This window comes from Vulpes lagopus, chromosome 8 (genome assembly GCF_018345385.1).
Source record: "Vulpes lagopus strain Blue_001 chromosome 8, ASM1834538v1, whole genome shotgun sequence".
Lineage (NCBI taxonomy): Eukaryota > Metazoa > Chordata > Mammalia > Carnivora > Canidae > Vulpes > Vulpes lagopus.
In genome coordinates, this window is record NC_054831.1 from 106,724,836 (window position 1) to 106,741,128 (window position 16,293).

The window sequence follows — 16,293 nt, forward strand, 5'->3', positions numbered from 1 at the left end:
AAATGAAGAATGTTTTTGATGGGCTTTTAAGTAGACTGGATACAGCTAAACAAAGTGCTGAGTTAGAAACTGTAGCCATAGAAACCTCTAAAAGTGAAAAGCAAAGTGAAGACTGGGGAAAAAACAATCAAACAAAACCCCCCAAAAAACCCACCCAGAACAGAATATCCAAGGACTGTGGGAAAATGGAAAGGGTGTAACATACATATAATGGGAAGAAGAAAACACTATCAACGCTAGAAAGAAAGACTGAAATAATCTATAATACTAGGAGCGACTCAGGGGTTGATTGTGATACTAAAGCTTACTCTTCTTTGAGTATCTTACCTTGGAGGCACGCACTGTGAATTCCATTTTCAATGGCCTCTTGGGAGGCCTTTGGAAGGTCTTCACTAACACATCCAGCATACTTGAGGACTGGCGTAACACAGCACGTTTCATTTGGTTTTACTTCCAGTTCTACGGTCACAAGATGTCGTTTGTCTCCTAAAGTTCTATCTAAGGTATCTATAAATAAATGGATTATAGTACCTCACAGATTTGTTCCAGAAAAGATATCAAGGTGCCACAACTCACAAAATTACCATCAACAAGTTCAAGGTCTTAAAGAAGATAAAGTGGGAGAAAACATTACAGTGGCACTAAATACAATATGAACAGGTCAGAGTAAAAAGTTCTACCAAGAAAGCATTTGCTTCCCTCTTTACCAATGTTAAAAGCCAGCTATGAATCACTCATTAATGTTACTTCAGTGTTAAGATGTGTTATGGAAGAAGATCTCAGAGTTTTGATATGCAGATGACACATTTAAACTTTCTGAAATATCTTACATGAGTGAAATTCTTTTAATTGCAAAACTGTTATTTAACAGTAAAACATTTAGAGTACAAAAGGTTATCTAATGAAAATTAAAAGGCTTTTTAACCCTCTCACCCCACAAACTGCTAAATTCCATATTCTTCTAGTAATGTTTTTTAAAGATTTTATTTATTCATTCACGAGACACAGAGAGACAGAGACAGAGAGACAGAAACACAGGCAGAGGGAGAAGCAGGCTCCATGCAGGGAGCCTGATGCGGACTCGATCCCGACACTCCAGGATCACACCCCGGGCCAAAGGCAAGCCGCTAAACCACTGAGCCACCCAGGGGTCCCCTCTTCCAGTAATGTTTTATGCATTATGATTTTTCTCAAAACTAGTGACTTTTTTTTAAAGTATCTCTCATTTGCTAACAACCTATAGCTGTCACCAAAACTATGCTGTATTTACGTGAGGGACCGTGTAACAGAACGACACATAGCCCAAATTCAAACTAAAAATTATAACCTACAATTCCTCTTTATAATTCCTTTTTAAGCTTATTTTTATATTATGAAATATTTTTTACTTAAAAATATATAAACATATGCATAAGCTAAAAATAAAGGGAATATTTATGAAACCTAGAACTACACAGAAATAGACCATTACCAGAAACCTACAAGCCTTCCAAAGCAACCACTATCATGATACAATCATCCCTGATTTTCCAGTCATACCACATATGCATGTATTCCTCAACAATACAGTTCACTCAGTTGTTTTGAATTTGCTATTCTATTATGTACCCTGCAACTTCTTTTGCTTCACATTTTTTTTAAGATTTTGTTTTTTTGTTTATTTAGAGAGAGAGACAGAAAGAGAAAGAGAGAGAGAGAGAACAAGCGGGTGGGAAGGGCAGAGGGAGAAGCAGGCTCCCCGCTGACTAGGGAGCCCAATGCAGGGCTTGATCCCAGGACTCTGGGATCATGCCTGAGCCAAAGGCACCAAAGCAGACACTTGACTGAGCCACCTGGGACCCTCCATTCACTTTCAATCTGCAGGTGTCTGTCTGAAATGAGCCTCTTGTAGGCAGCATATAGATGGGTTCATAGTTTCAACTTCTGGTGTTATGGAAGTCCTACCCTAACCTGGTTAGTAAGATAATTCTGTACTTTTTTTCAAAATTTGAAGGTCTGCCTTTCATAAAATTTTGGGGTTTGCTGTTTTTCATATATTAGCATTTCTTTTTCTTTATACTTTTGTGCTATATAAGGAAAATTTGCAATTCTTCTTTCATGTTTAGGTTTTTTTAATATTTTATTTCTTAAATAATCTCTACACCTGATGTGGGGCTCAAATTCACAATCCTGAACTCAAGAGTCATACACTTTATTGGCTGAGCCAGCCAGGCACCCCCACGTTTAAGTTTTCTGATTCAGTTGGAAGTGATTTTTGGTTATGGCATGGGGTAGGAATCTAATTAAATCTCTTTCCATATGGATAATTATCACAGGCCCATTTATTAGTCAATCCATCCTTTGCCTGTAATAACACTGACTGTAATAACACTCTTGCATAAATTAAATTTCCAAATATGTAGTAGTCTGCTTCTAGGTTTTCTAGTGTGTTCCAATAGTCTGTCTGTTTCTAGCTTAATTAGTATCATAACCACTGTGGTTTTATAATATATACTCATGTCTGATACACTTCTTTGGGTAAACTTGGTGGCTTCACAATATTTAATCTTCTTATCAATGAATACTATGGTTGTCCATTTAACTTGGCCTTTTAACTTTTGTTGTAACTTTTAACTTTTAAAAATTTTGTGGATGTACACAATGCCAACCTGCCCCTCATTAGTGATGCATTATCATATTACTACAGCATCTACTTAGTGGTTTTTTTTACCTTGCAACTAATAAGCACTCTGTGCGGAGACACTTCAAAGACTATGCAAAGATATGGTGCTCCTCAACAAGATACCCAATATTAAACAATCACAGTAACTACAAAATTACTATTTTCCCACTCCAACCCTCCTGTCTTAGCATCTAAGAGTCAGCAGTTGGCATTCCACTCTAAGGAAGAATCCCCTCTTCTTTCCCATTTGTTTATCTATTGTTAGTAGGGGACTCACGAATCCCTACTTTGTCTCAATGGCCTATACCTATTAGACTTAAATGCTATTCTAGTTCATTCAAATATGGCCAGTAGAGCCTCTTCAAGTTGGTTCCTGTATGCTTATGACATGCCCCCACCAATATTGAGCATTTCCTTTCTTTTTAATACACCATAATGTTCTATTGCTTATTCCAATGGTCTCTTGTTCCTAATAGGTTTTATCTTTTATTTCTTCAAAAATAAATATCCTTCTTTTATATTCTGCATCCAATAATTCCAATATGAGAAGCCTTAACTGTTCTGACTGATGCTGTTTCTACTGCTTTTATGCTCACTGCCTTTTCTCATGATACTGTAATTTTAAAATATTTTTTGAATTGTAAATTAATACTCCTTTATCTGTGGGATTTTCTTTGCAGAATGGGTTAAAGATACATTTATCTATGTTTGTTTTTTCCATTAGCACTTTATTATTTTTTAAAGATTTTATTTATTTATGAGAGACACAGAGAGACAGAGAGGAGAGAGAGAGAGAGAGGCAGAGACACAGACAGAGAAAGAAGCAGGTTCCATGCAGGGAGCCCGACACGGGACTCGATCCCAGGTCTACAGGATCACACCTTGGGCCAACGTGGTGCTAAACCGCTGAGCTACCCAAGGCTGCCCTCCATTAGCACTTTTTTTTTTTTTTTTAAGATTTTATTTATTTATTCATGACAGACACAGAGGGAGAGAGAGAGAGGCAGAGACACAGGCAGAGGGAGAAGCAGGCTCCATGCGGGGAGCCCAACGGGGGACTCGATCCCGGGTCTCCAGGATCAGGCCCTGGGTTGAGGAGGCGCTAAAACGCTGAGCCACCCGGGCTGCCCCTCCATTAGCACTTTATACTAAATTCTTCTCTAGAGTTTTTCTTCCTAAACCTGGTTCTTATGAATTTAGACTAAAAACCCTATCCAGAAGCCAATGATTACAAATTCTTAGAAATTTTGACTCTTGCCCCCAGATATAAACAAGTTTCCTTGTCCTCTTCTTTTATGGAGACTTTTCTAGTAGTTCATTATTTGCATGATCATGTGACCTTCAAGTATTAGGTGAGAGATAACTACTACAGATACCTCCAGAATAGCCAGTAGCTTTGGTGCAGACTTCTTTTCTGAGATTCCTGCTCCAGCTTCCTTTCTGACTTCTGGAAACTTCTATCATGTTCTAACCAGTTCAGACATTAATAAAAAGATGTTATTTAGGGGCATATAGGTGGCTTAGTAGGCTAAGCAGCTGACTCTTGATTTTGGGTCAGGTCATGATCTCAGAATCATGAGATCAAGCTGTGCGTCGGACTTTGTGCTGCTCGTGGAGTCTGCTTAAGATTCTCTCTCAAAAATGAGTGAAAATAGCAGTGAGGGTGACAAAACATGACAGACACCTAACTCTGGGAAATAAACAAGGGGTAGTGGAAGCAGAGGTGGGCGGGGGTTGGGGTGACTGGGTGGATGGGCACTGAGGGGGCACTTGGTGGGATGAGCACTGGGTGTTATGCTATATGTTGGCAAATTGAACTCAAATAAAAAAAATTTTTTTAAAAAGTTCTCTCTCTCTGCCTCCAATCCCCAACTTGTACACACTAAGAAAATTTTAAAAACTAAAGATTTATATTTTTCCAGCATTTCAGTTTTTCCAAATAAAAAATCCCAAAACAGAAATCCTCAGATCATTTGCTCCTACATTCTGCTTGTCTAATTTTTCAAGTTTTACTGAAAAGTAACCACCCAGCCTTTTTTTTTTTTTTTAATAAATCACTGACTTCCATCTAGTTATCCTTTTTTTTTCTAGTTATCCTTAGTATCTTTTCTTTATTTATTTATTTTTTTTTCCAGAAATCTATCCAGGTTTACTCCTTGGGGGATGAGCAAGCATGACTGTCATGTTTCTGTGCTTAAGAAAACCAAACTGAAACTACCATATACAGAAAAAACAAGAATTCTTAAATTTTGGGACAGAAATATAAAACTGTACTTTCTCAAGAACATCACCAGCAACAGATGATATTATTTTCCACTCTAGTGGTTGAGTAAAAATAACACAGGGACTTCAAGTTCTTATACTCATTCTGGTATTGAGGATTAGCATGAGCCACCTGCACCAAGGGCTTATTCTACCCCAAGACCACCACTGAAAAGTGTACTTCTTTGATGAGGCTTATCATTTGCTTGATGTAATGAGTGGTAAAGGAAGAGAGCTGGGTTAAAACAAAGCAGAACAAAATTCTAAGAAAACAAGAAAACATATAAAACCTATCCCCAAGGATGCAAGATACTAGTGAATGTGAACCCTGCTTTCAGAAAAACAGATCCTGGAAAGACAGAGAGAGAGTGAGAGAGAGTGAGAGAGAGCGAGAGAGAGAGAGAGAGAAATAGCAAAGTCTAAATGTTTTATTTTTTACCTGTGGCATGAACTACATTTAGGATGGTTTCTCGGTATGCTACTTGGAGAGGCCCTAAATAGGTTTCCAGTCCATATTCCCTCTTGATTCGGTCATGAATAATCTCAATATGTAACTCCCCCATACCACATAGGATGGTCTGGTTAAAAGAGAAAGAAAATAAAACCAAAATCAAAAAATTATGTTTATCATAGAATACTATATAAAGGTATGATATCAATGCTATTTTTTTGTTAATTACAAACTGAGTTTCTTTGCAAATTTTTTTGGCTCCTCCTCAAAACAGTTTAACTTTTCTGAGTGGAAGAAGTCAATTAAAAGGGAATTAACTGCTGGGTACCTGGCTGGCTTAGTCAATAGAGCATGCAACTCTTGATCTCAGAGTTGTGAGTTCAAGTCCCATGTTGGGCATATAGCTCAGTTAAAAAAAGAAACAAAAAAAATTAAAAAGTGAATTGGGGGAGCCTGGGTACTCAGCAGTTTAGCGCCAACTTAGGCCCAGGGCGTGATCCTGGAAACTCGGGATCGAGTCCCACCATCAGGCTCCCTGCATGGAGCCTGCTTCTCCTTCTCGTCTCTGCCTCTTTCTCTCTGTCTCTCATGAATAAACAAAATCTTTTTAAAAAATTAAAAAATAAAAATAAAAAGTGAATTGGTAGGCTATTCTGTCCTTATTACATGGTAGCTTAATCAGGCAAGTAGGATCTAGCTAGTACTATACTCCCCAACCATATAACTTGGTTCTAGTCAATGCGACATGAGTATAACTGATGCAGGCAACCTCTGGCTTATCCCTTTAAAGAAATAATAAAGCCCTTTTTTCTTTTTTTAAAGGTTTTATTCATTTATTCATGAGAGACACAGAGAGAGAAGCAGAGACGTAGGCAGAGGGAGAAGCAGGCTTGATGAGGGACTCCATCCCAGGACCCCCAGGATCACACCACTGGGCCAAAGGCAGAGGCTCAACTGCTAGGCCACCCAGGCGTCCCAAGTCCATTTCTTACTAAAGATGTAGGAAACTGCCTTGAGAAATGCAGATGAGGGCAGCATCTTGTTAACTGGAGGATGGGATAACCTTTTCCCCAAACATTCCCAACAACATTGGCATTTTCCAATCATCCTGGGCACCTTAGAGTTTTGTGAGCAGTCAAATCTTTCAGGATAGCTTGGACCTTTATTCAACAAAGAAACTGACTTTTATCTTCTTTGAACCAGCTTTATATTTAGGGCCTTTGTTAGATATTTAGGGCCTTTGTTAGAACAAGTCAAATCTGTATCAAAACCAATTAAGACATGCTTTTTGGAAAATTTCTGTAGAACAATGGTTATTCCTTAAGAATATCTTTGTGTATGAGAAACAGTGTAGTGCAAGGGACCCATAGCTGCTCAATCTAACTCCTATGCCACCTATGTAGTGTAGAATCAACCTCACCCAAAGAGAGATATGGTCCTTTCTCTCAGCTACTGGTACATTATCTCTAGGCCAGAATGCTGCCCGACAAAAGTGTCTTTGCTTGTCTGGGGGCTATGCCCACCAGATTGTTTAATGATGTGATTTATGATGTAGGCTTTGGAACAGCCCCTATCAGTTCTAACCTGGAGAGTAAAGGTAGTGTAGTCTCAACTTAGAGGATGTACTAGTAACTACAGGTCAACCACATGAGCAGTGTGTAATCAAGCCTTAATAAGAACTCTGAACAGGGCTGGGGTGAGTCTCCCTGGTTGGCAATACTCTTTAAAAAAAGGGTTGGGCAGCCTGGGTGGCCCAGCGGTTTAGCACTGCCTTCAGTCCAGGGCCTGATCCTGGACACCCAGGATCGAGTCCCGCATCCGGCTCCCTGCAAGGAGCTTGCTTCTCCCTCTGCCTGTGTCTCTGCCTCTCTCTCTCTCTTTCTGTCTCTCATGAATAAATAAATAAATAAAATCTTAAAAAAAAGGGGGGGGGAGGGTTAACACATCCCTGAAGATGAATGAAGATACACATTTAGCATCCTCTCAGATTTTGCCCTATTTGTCTCTTCCTTTGGCTGGTTCTAATTTTATCTTTTTGCTACACTAGAACTATAAATGTAAGGAACAAAAAAAAGAGGAGAGGATTATTCTGTGTAAAGTTTTTGTACTTTAATATAAAGTTATAGAATTGGATTATTTGTGAAAAATAAGTTGTAGAACAATACAAATAGAATGACTTGTTAGAATATTTGTTTGTGTATATATTCCCATATATACATACATATATATATATGTATATATATATATATGTGAATATATATGGCAAAAATATATTGTGCTTTATAACACAGCACAAGACATCTGGTAGTGTGAAAAGTTATTCACATTTTCAGTGGTTACCTGTGTAAAAGACAATGAAAAAAAAAAAGGGAAACTTTAATTTTGTACTTTGTATCCTTGTGTGTTATTTGCTATTAAAAATATATATATTGGCATTTTTAACTCTTTAATTATTTTTATTTCTTTATTCATGAGAGACACAGAGAGAGAGGCAGAGACACAGGCAGAGGGAGAGCAGGCTCCCTCCCTGCAGGGAGCCCAAGGTGGGGCTCGATCCCACCCTAAGCCAAAGGCAGACACTCAACCGCTAAGCAACCCAGTGTCCCAATATTGGCATTTTTTAAATGAAAATTCTTTCAAATAAAAAGTTCATTTTAACTGCTTGTTTTAACTGTTCATTTTAACTGCTTGTTTTATCCTACAGTATTAATAAATCACTACCTCATTTAGCTGGCATTTAGGAAATAAAATATCCCTGTTTTTCAGATTAACTAAATCAATTTATCTGTAAAGACAAATGTACAATCTTTTAAAGAAACTTTCTCTAAAATTTTATATACACTTTACCCTGCCTTCTTAAAAGATGAAGAATGGAACATGTGTCCTTCTACTGTAATATAACATACACAACAAACTTCATACCGCCTACTTTAGCTTTACTTCCTCCCACTCTGTTAGGGTGTAAGCAGTCACTGTTCCCCCACAGTGACATTAAAAGCACCTGTGCATCCTCCCTTTAGTATGCTCAGTCTATAAGCCTTAGCATTAAAGGCTCAAGGCTTTGTCTTGGGGCTGAACCTTATTTCAAAATTTCACAAAAGGTTGTCTTCTGGAAAGCTGAAATGACAAAGAGTGGTTTACAAAAGTGAAGTGTAAGTAATTGTATTGAGAAACTAACAGCTTGACAGTCAATGTTATAATCAGAAATTTGTATTATGAGAGAAATTTTTTCTTTCAGAGGCCCAGATCAAGCTCTTTTAGATCTATGCATTTAAACACACACACATACAGACACACAAATGCTATTATTGAAGGATTTCTGGGATTAATTAATAAAATGTGTACCTGTCCAGAGTCAGGATCTAGCTTCACTTTCAAACTGGGATCTTCACGCTGAAGGCATTTCAATGCATAATCCAAATCTAGAGCATAAACGGTAACTGTTATCTCTACAATTCATTTTTTAGATAATGTAAAATAAGTATTAAAGGGGGAAAGAATGAACTAGCAAACAAACTTTGAAAAAAAGAATTCAAATGGTTATAAATGCTTTATAGAGAACAAAAGAAAATAGTAAGATAGTGATAGGAGGTTATCTGAGAATGAATGATTTGCAAAAGGCCTCTCCAAGATAACTTAAATGAGGGCACAAAAATCCTGAAGAAAAAGAATACCAGACACAGAAAATGGCTGTACTAGGACGGGTACTGCTAACGTAAAAATAACAAGATATAGCCAGAGTAGCTGGATATTAGTGGGTAAAAGGGGGAGCAGCATCAGATGAGGTGGTGAAGGTGTGCCAGGAATCATATCACATAAGGTTTCATAAGCTGAGGTGAAGAGTCTGTATTGACACTGGGAAGCCACTGAAGAGTTTTAATTTGGACAGTAACCATAGATCAATCTAGGAGCTGACAAAAGAGCAAAATGCCTTCAGAAACAGAAGCAATATTGAGAAACTGACAAAAGGAAACTAAATTAAACTGAAGAAAGAAATGCTAATATGATCACTCTATGCTGAACTATCGCACCCAAAGAGGAAATAAAACTATTTACATTAAATATGGGCTCTGAAGTCATATGACATTTAAATACAATCAACTAACTGTTAAATGTATTGTCCCTCTTTACAAGAGATGTTAGAAGTTTCACGGACATAAAATGTGGCTGAAGAGTTGAGCAATGGATTAAAGAACCAACCTCATCAGCCACACATTTAAAGTGGTTTTAGGGACATAAAGCAGGAATACAAACTTCTAGACATGCACTGTCCAAGTAGTAGTCAGTAGCCGACTCATTAGGATATTACCAGTACAAACTGACATGTGCTCTATGTATAAAATACACACTAGGTTTCAAAGACTTAATATGAAAAGAAAGTAAAATATCTCATTAATTTTTTATATTGATTACATGTTGAAATGGTACTGTTTTTGATATACTGAGTTAAATAAAATACATTATCAAAATTAATTTTGCCAGTTTAACTTTTTTTTTTATGTGGCTCTAAGACAATTTTAGGTTAAAGTGGATATTGTATTTCTATAGCATTGTGCTCTTCTAGACTCCTGACATCCTCTAGTCGGGTCCAAGGACCAGCAACACCGGCATCACCGGGGAACCTGTTAGAAATACAAATCTCAGGTTCCAGACTGAATCAGAGTCTGCACTTAACAAGAATTCCAAGAGATGTATTATATACGTTAAAGTTAAGGGGCATTATTTTAGATAGTATCTTATCTTCAGATTTTCAAAGAAAGAAAGAATGCTTATGACACTGTAGCTTTTGGAATGAAAACACAGAAAATTTATTATAAATAAATTCATTCAAAAACACTTATAAATCTATCCTTCAGGAGTGTATTGAGATGAAAACGGGGTGTCAAGTGCTAAAAACATGATTATGGGTTAAATACAATGGAGGGCCAGAAAAAAGAATATGGAGATCTGTTTGAAAGAAGTCTAAGGAGGACTCTAGGACATCCCCTGCCCAGTGGGGCTTGGGACCTCTAAGCTAATGCCCTGAGACTTAGTTTGGACACCAAACTTCTCCTCAAGGAGTTAAAGCTGAGGCAGGAAATTTAAAATTGGCCGGTATAACTTAACCTCAATCCCACAATTTGAATTCATGTGCTCACATTATGTTTGAAGTGACTTTCAAACATATTTTTAAAAACTCAGATATCTTGTTTGGGGTCTAATGTAAATGGGCAGCCTGATCCTCCTCCCCTGGAGTCAAGACTACACTTAGTTGACCTCATGGCATTTTAAGGTGACAAGAAAACTGCTGCTACACTTGTTTTAGCTTAATGCTATTTCTTTGCCAACTAGAGAAGCAGAGACCTAGCTTCCTCCAGTATTTAGGGGGCTGTCTTAGACCAGTACTCAGACTTCTTTCATGTGAACTCCAGTTCCAATGGTGAGGAACTAGAACCCCTAATGTGGCTAAGGATCTTCCCCTTTCTTTCCTCCTCAGTACTCAAGAAGGAATCTTAAAAGGAACACATCTTCTTCCTCCTTACTCCATTCCTCTGTCAGGAACTCCTCCGTGATGCCAAAGGCTCTAGTAGCCACTGTGCTGTAACTAAGGACTGGAGCTATGCACTCAGAGTCAAGGCGGAAAAACTGGAGGCTGGGTGCCTAGTGACCTGGTAGAGCCACCCTCTGACCCTGGGCTACCAACTCAAGTCATATTTTACAAGGGAGAGAAATAAACTTTTCATTAAAATATCTGTTATTTGGGGGGCTTCCGTAATATGTAGCCAAAGCTAAGTGGAAATAATACAGCTGAAATCATATTTATATACCATATTAAGGAGTCTGAATTTGTGCTGTAATGAGGAGCCATTGAAGATTTCTGAGGAAACAGGCTAAAGAATGAAGTACACAACACTCAAAAAGGTCAAACAACATTAACCAGAGTATGTAATATCTTCACTGAGTTCTAAAGGTTGGGCGAGGAAGAAAGGAAAAGGAGTATCTTATAAATGGTGATGAGACAATGAATTAGTTATGAATTGGTAACTGTCTATTAATATAACTGGAAAGGCAGTCCCGACGCTGGTTACTTAGAATGCCACAGACAGTACCACAAGAACAAGAGTAGGGAAAAACAGGATATGCAAAAAATGGCCAATATCTAAGAAAATAAGTTTGTAAAAATCAAAGCATCTTAAATAATAAATGAGACTAATCACAAGTAATACTTATCCATAAATTCTGATAAAATTGAACTCAATTATGTAAGAAACCTTTTGAGGACATAACATAACTATTTCTATCTAAATTATCAGAGCACTAATTAATACATCAAAACTATTTGTACCTGGCTGCTTAGCCACTGATGGAGGCTCTATGGTACAGAAGAAAACAGGTTCTGGAATCTCCACCCCAGCCAATAAAAGTCTCTCTGCCTCACTGTTTTGCCTAGGCTTCTTTTCTCCTTCCCTTTCGGCTCGACGAGCTGCAGCTAATGCACTGGACTTGGATGAGGCAATGGTGTCTCCAGTGGCTGTCTGTAAGCAAACAAGATGCCTTGGAAAAAAAAACAAGCTCTTGGCAAGCACTCAGCTTCCACCAAGATTCACCAAATAGGAAAAATTTTCATGTGACACTTTCAACAGAACTTAAAACAGAGACAAATTCATAAAACTTGCTGTAACTTTGCATAGGTAAATTTGAGTAAAAATTCTATCCAAAATGCTGCTATAATAAATCCTAACAATAAAACATTCTCTTTCTCTCTCTCTCTCTCTCACACACACACACAAACACACACACACACACACACAGACCCCCCCACATCCAAAATTCATCTGGTAAAACAAATGTACCTTCCTAAATTTTCAATCAGGGCAAAATAGGCTAGTTCTACTAGAAGTCCATTCTAGAGTTTTCCCACCAATAAAAAATTATTTTGGGGACGCCTGGGTGGCTCAGCGGTTGAGCGTGTCTGCCTTCAGCTCAGGTCATAATCCTGGGGTCCTGGGATCAAGTCCCACATTGGACTCCCTGCATGGAGCCTGCTTCTCCCTCTGCCTACATCTCTGCCTCTCTCTCTTTGTGTCTCTCATAAATAAATAAATAAAATCTTTAAAAAATATAAAAAATTTTTTGCTCTTTTACAGAAAATCTTCTATTAACTAAAATAAGAAATAAACCAGAATTTTCTATGCAAAATTGATAGCTTCTTAATACTCGTTATTTTTTAAAACTATAATTTCAAAAATAAATAAATAAATAAAACTGTAATTTCACTTTTAAACTTAAATATTATATAGTTGGGTGCCAGTTTCCTTCTCTGTGAAGATATTCCCGGGCAGCCCCAGTGGCGCAGCAATTTAGCGCCGCCTATAGCCTGGGGTGTGATCCTGAAGACCCGGGATCGAGTCCCACATCAGGCTCCCTGCATGGAGCCTGCTTCTCCCTCTGCCTATCTCTGCCTCTCTCTCTCTATGAATAAATAAATAAAATCTTAAAAAAAAAAAAAAAAAGATATTCCTACTGAAGCAATAGTTCAAACGTATTTGTGTAACTCCAAATATGTACATGGAGCTCCTGCCTTTGGGAAGACAGAGGATATTTTCAATGCTGAAAGTCCAATATTTGGACTGTGGTAATTTTATTAATTTTTTTAAAGATTTTTATTTATTTGTGAGAAACAGCGTGAGCAAGGGGAAGGGATATGGGGAGAAGGAAAAGCAGACTCCCCCCAAAGCAGGGAGCCCAATGTGGAACTCGATCACAGGACCATAGGATCATGACCCTGAGCCAAAGGCAGATGCTTAACTGACTGAGCCACCAAGTGCCCTGGACTGTTGAAATTTTATACTAAGAGATCTTGATCCGTCAATTAATCATAAAGAGATTAAAAAATGTTCAAAGTAACAATGTTTATCCTAAATGCCAAATATACCAAAGTTTAATGAGAAAATGTATTCAATTTAATCCATATATAAATGAAATGTCCTTATAGTTTTAACCTAGCAAGAACACATACAACATCAACTATTTTCATCCATTTACCTGACGAAAGTTATGAACTGCCTACTATGTGTGATGCACTGATCTAGGGACTAAAGATACAGAATAAAAGACACTAAAATCCTTGCCCTCAGGAAGGATTCTTCTCAGGAAGGAGCCTTCCTTCATTAGCAAAATATATCTTCAGTTATTATCTGGATCAGTTATGAGGTTAAACTGTCAGCAGTGATCAAAACAGGAGAAAAACCAGTAGCAAAATATTTATTAAACTTATAACACAGGTATGTAACCATGAATAGTATATTATTTTACTCGAAGTTGAACTTCATGTGAATATACTCCATACTGTTTATAGTCTTCTGTAATCTTCTTTCCTTCTATTATGAAATTCAGCCACATTGATGACTAGGCCTACAATATTCATAATCCCCTACTGATGCTATTTGGATTGTGGGGTTTTGTTACATCAAAATATCTGCTTTCAACTAAGCATTTAAGTTAGTATTTTCTGGAGAAACCATCTGGTCACTTACATGTTTAAGGCCAACTGTCAAAGCAATATTACCAGCGGTCAGTGAAGGGATTTCTATATGTTGGTCAGCAAATGGCAAAAGAAGACGGCTTATTCTCTCCCTGTAAAAATCATCACTCATATTAGTAAAAGAATTTTTAAAGAAATGAGTACAATTTTACAAAATAACCTAAGCTGCTACTTACGTGCAATTTCCATTAATATTATAGATGGCCGACTGGGGTTTTATCGTGCCAGAGTAAATGCGCATAAACACCAGTGGTCCTCGCTGCTTGTCATGAAGAACTTTAAATGACAGGGCACATAAGTCACCCTTATACCACTGCCTATAAATTAAGACATTACAGAAAAGCCTTTAAAATACACTTCTCATGTTTCTATGCAGATCATATCAGAATCATTGAACAAACCCAACCTCAATGTCCTCCCTTTTATCTTCTAGTTTAGCTACTCAGACTGATTGAATAATGTCAGTACTGACTACAATTCCCTTCCTCCACTGGACTAAATTATTCCTCAAAACTAAAATAATAGATCCTTTCACAAATATTACCTCTACTTGCAAATAATTCCACTGCATAGAGTTAATTCCTCAGAAAATATACCTAGGGACATCATACTACTTCTCACAAAAGCTTGCACACAGTATACATATAAGGTAGGTACTTTCCAATTACTACTTTCACTCCTTCCTACTTTCTCTCCAGTTGCATAACCACAGAAATCTACACTATAAACTTGAACTTGTTTACACGACCAAGATTCTCACAGATTGATGTCCTTAAATTAGTGTGCATTGGTAAGTTTCAGAAAACCCGAATCCCTATGAAATTACCAAATTTTACGAACAGGCACATTTTTCTAAGGAAAAGCTCCTGTTCTCCTCAGTTTCAAAGGCGCCCATGACTCAAAGTAGGCGAGACACTTCTATTAAATATTATTGTATATGTTATATTCTCTGCCATTTTACAGGTAAGAGGTTAAATAACTTGGAAGACCTGGAATTTAAATCCAGACAGCATACAGTCCAAGCTCATAATCACTTTACCATTAATGCTTCTCCAATTGAGAGACATGTAAAGTGATTCATGTTCTACTTAAAGGATTAAAGCCCATTTCTAACTGCCATTTTGTACAATGCTCACGCAGATTTTAAAGGATTGATCACGAAGTACAAAGCTGTTAGCAACAAAAGAAGTAAAATGATGACCTTTCTTTATAGCCACAAAGTATTTTGAGCTTATTAAAAAGCTTGAAATCTAGTATAAACATAGTTACAGAATTTTTTTTTTCACAGTTACAGAATATTTATCAAACATCCCCACTATACTGTTTTGTAAAAAATAAGACAGCTTAGTAAACACTTCTACTTTTAAACAGCAAAAAAGCCACACATTCTACCTCTATCTGTAAACATAGCAGGTTACAAGAGATAATGACAAATGTCCCTTTCAAGTAACATAGAGTTCTGTATTATTTATAATTTATTCTTCACCAATGTTATTCAAAAATGATGATTCAACTACTCTTTGTGAAACAAGAGTAAGATTTTTTCAAGGATGTAAGATTTTAATTTAACACGTGCATACTTACAGAAATTCATAGTTGCGCTCTTCGGGTGAAGGCAAGTACATAGTAATAGCATCTAACAAGGGCTGGACCCCTTTGTTTTTCAGGGCACTTCCACAAAGCACAGGCACTGCTGTCTGAGCCAGGGTTACTCTGTGTATTGCAGTCTGTAGCTATAAGGCAGAGATAGAAGTATTCTGTGTGCGGTATACTGGCCTCGACCAAAGTAACTCAGAATTAGATGACCTCCCCAACAACTATGCAAAACAGAACTACTTAGCACACTTCCACTGTTCTTTATGGCTTTATTATTCTTTACTTTTCTTTATAACACTAATCACTATTTGGTATCTTGGATATGTATTTATGGTTTATTGTCTGTCTCCCCACCTACTAGAATACAAAATCCATATAAGCATTATAACGAGTCCCAAAAAAACACTGCTAAATCCCCAGAAGCTAGAAAAATTACTTCGAATAAGTAGGTTTAAAAATATTTCTTTTTTTTAAAAAATGTTTATTTATTTATGATAGTCACACACACAGAGAGAGAGAGAGAGGCAGAGACATAGGGAGAGGGAGAAGCAGGCTCCATGCACTGGGAGCCCGACGTGGGACTCGATCCTGGGTCTCCAGGATCGCGCCCTGGGCCAAAGGCAGGCACCAAACCGCTGCGCCACCCAGGGATCCCCTAAAAATATTTCTTGAATATACTTCTGATTTAGCATTTATAGTCTAATAGAGGAACTGACCAGAAAATAAAACCGTAACTATGAATTATAATTGTTCAAAGGAATTAGACCCACATCCAATCAAATCCAAAGAAAAATGAAA

General features: G+C 37.4%; 1 protein-coding gene across 3 annotated transcripts in view; it reads right to left on the reverse strand.

The window, feature by feature from the left end:
- The window catches only part of GFM2 (GTP dependent ribosome recycling factor mitochondrial 2), a 55,863-nt gene that overhangs the window by 6,004 nt on the left and 33,566 nt on the right, over nt 1-16,293 (reverse strand). For all 3 annotated transcript variants that reach the window (XM_041765310.1, XM_041765311.1, XM_041765312.1), the window contains 7 exons: nt 15,484-15,632; nt 14,076-14,216; nt 13,892-13,991; nt 11,701-11,890; nt 8,721-8,797; nt 5,364-5,502; nt 328-507 (listed from right to left, as the gene is read on the reverse strand). In XM_041765310.1, coding sequence (XP_041621244.1) covers nt 328-507; nt 5,364-5,502; nt 8,721-8,797; nt 11,701-11,890; nt 13,892-13,991; nt 14,076-14,216; nt 15,484-15,632 — 976 coding nt within the window. The remainder of the gene's footprint in view (nt 1-327; nt 508-5,363; nt 5,503-8,720; nt 8,798-11,700; nt 11,891-13,891; nt 13,992-14,075; nt 14,217-15,483; nt 15,633-16,293) is intronic.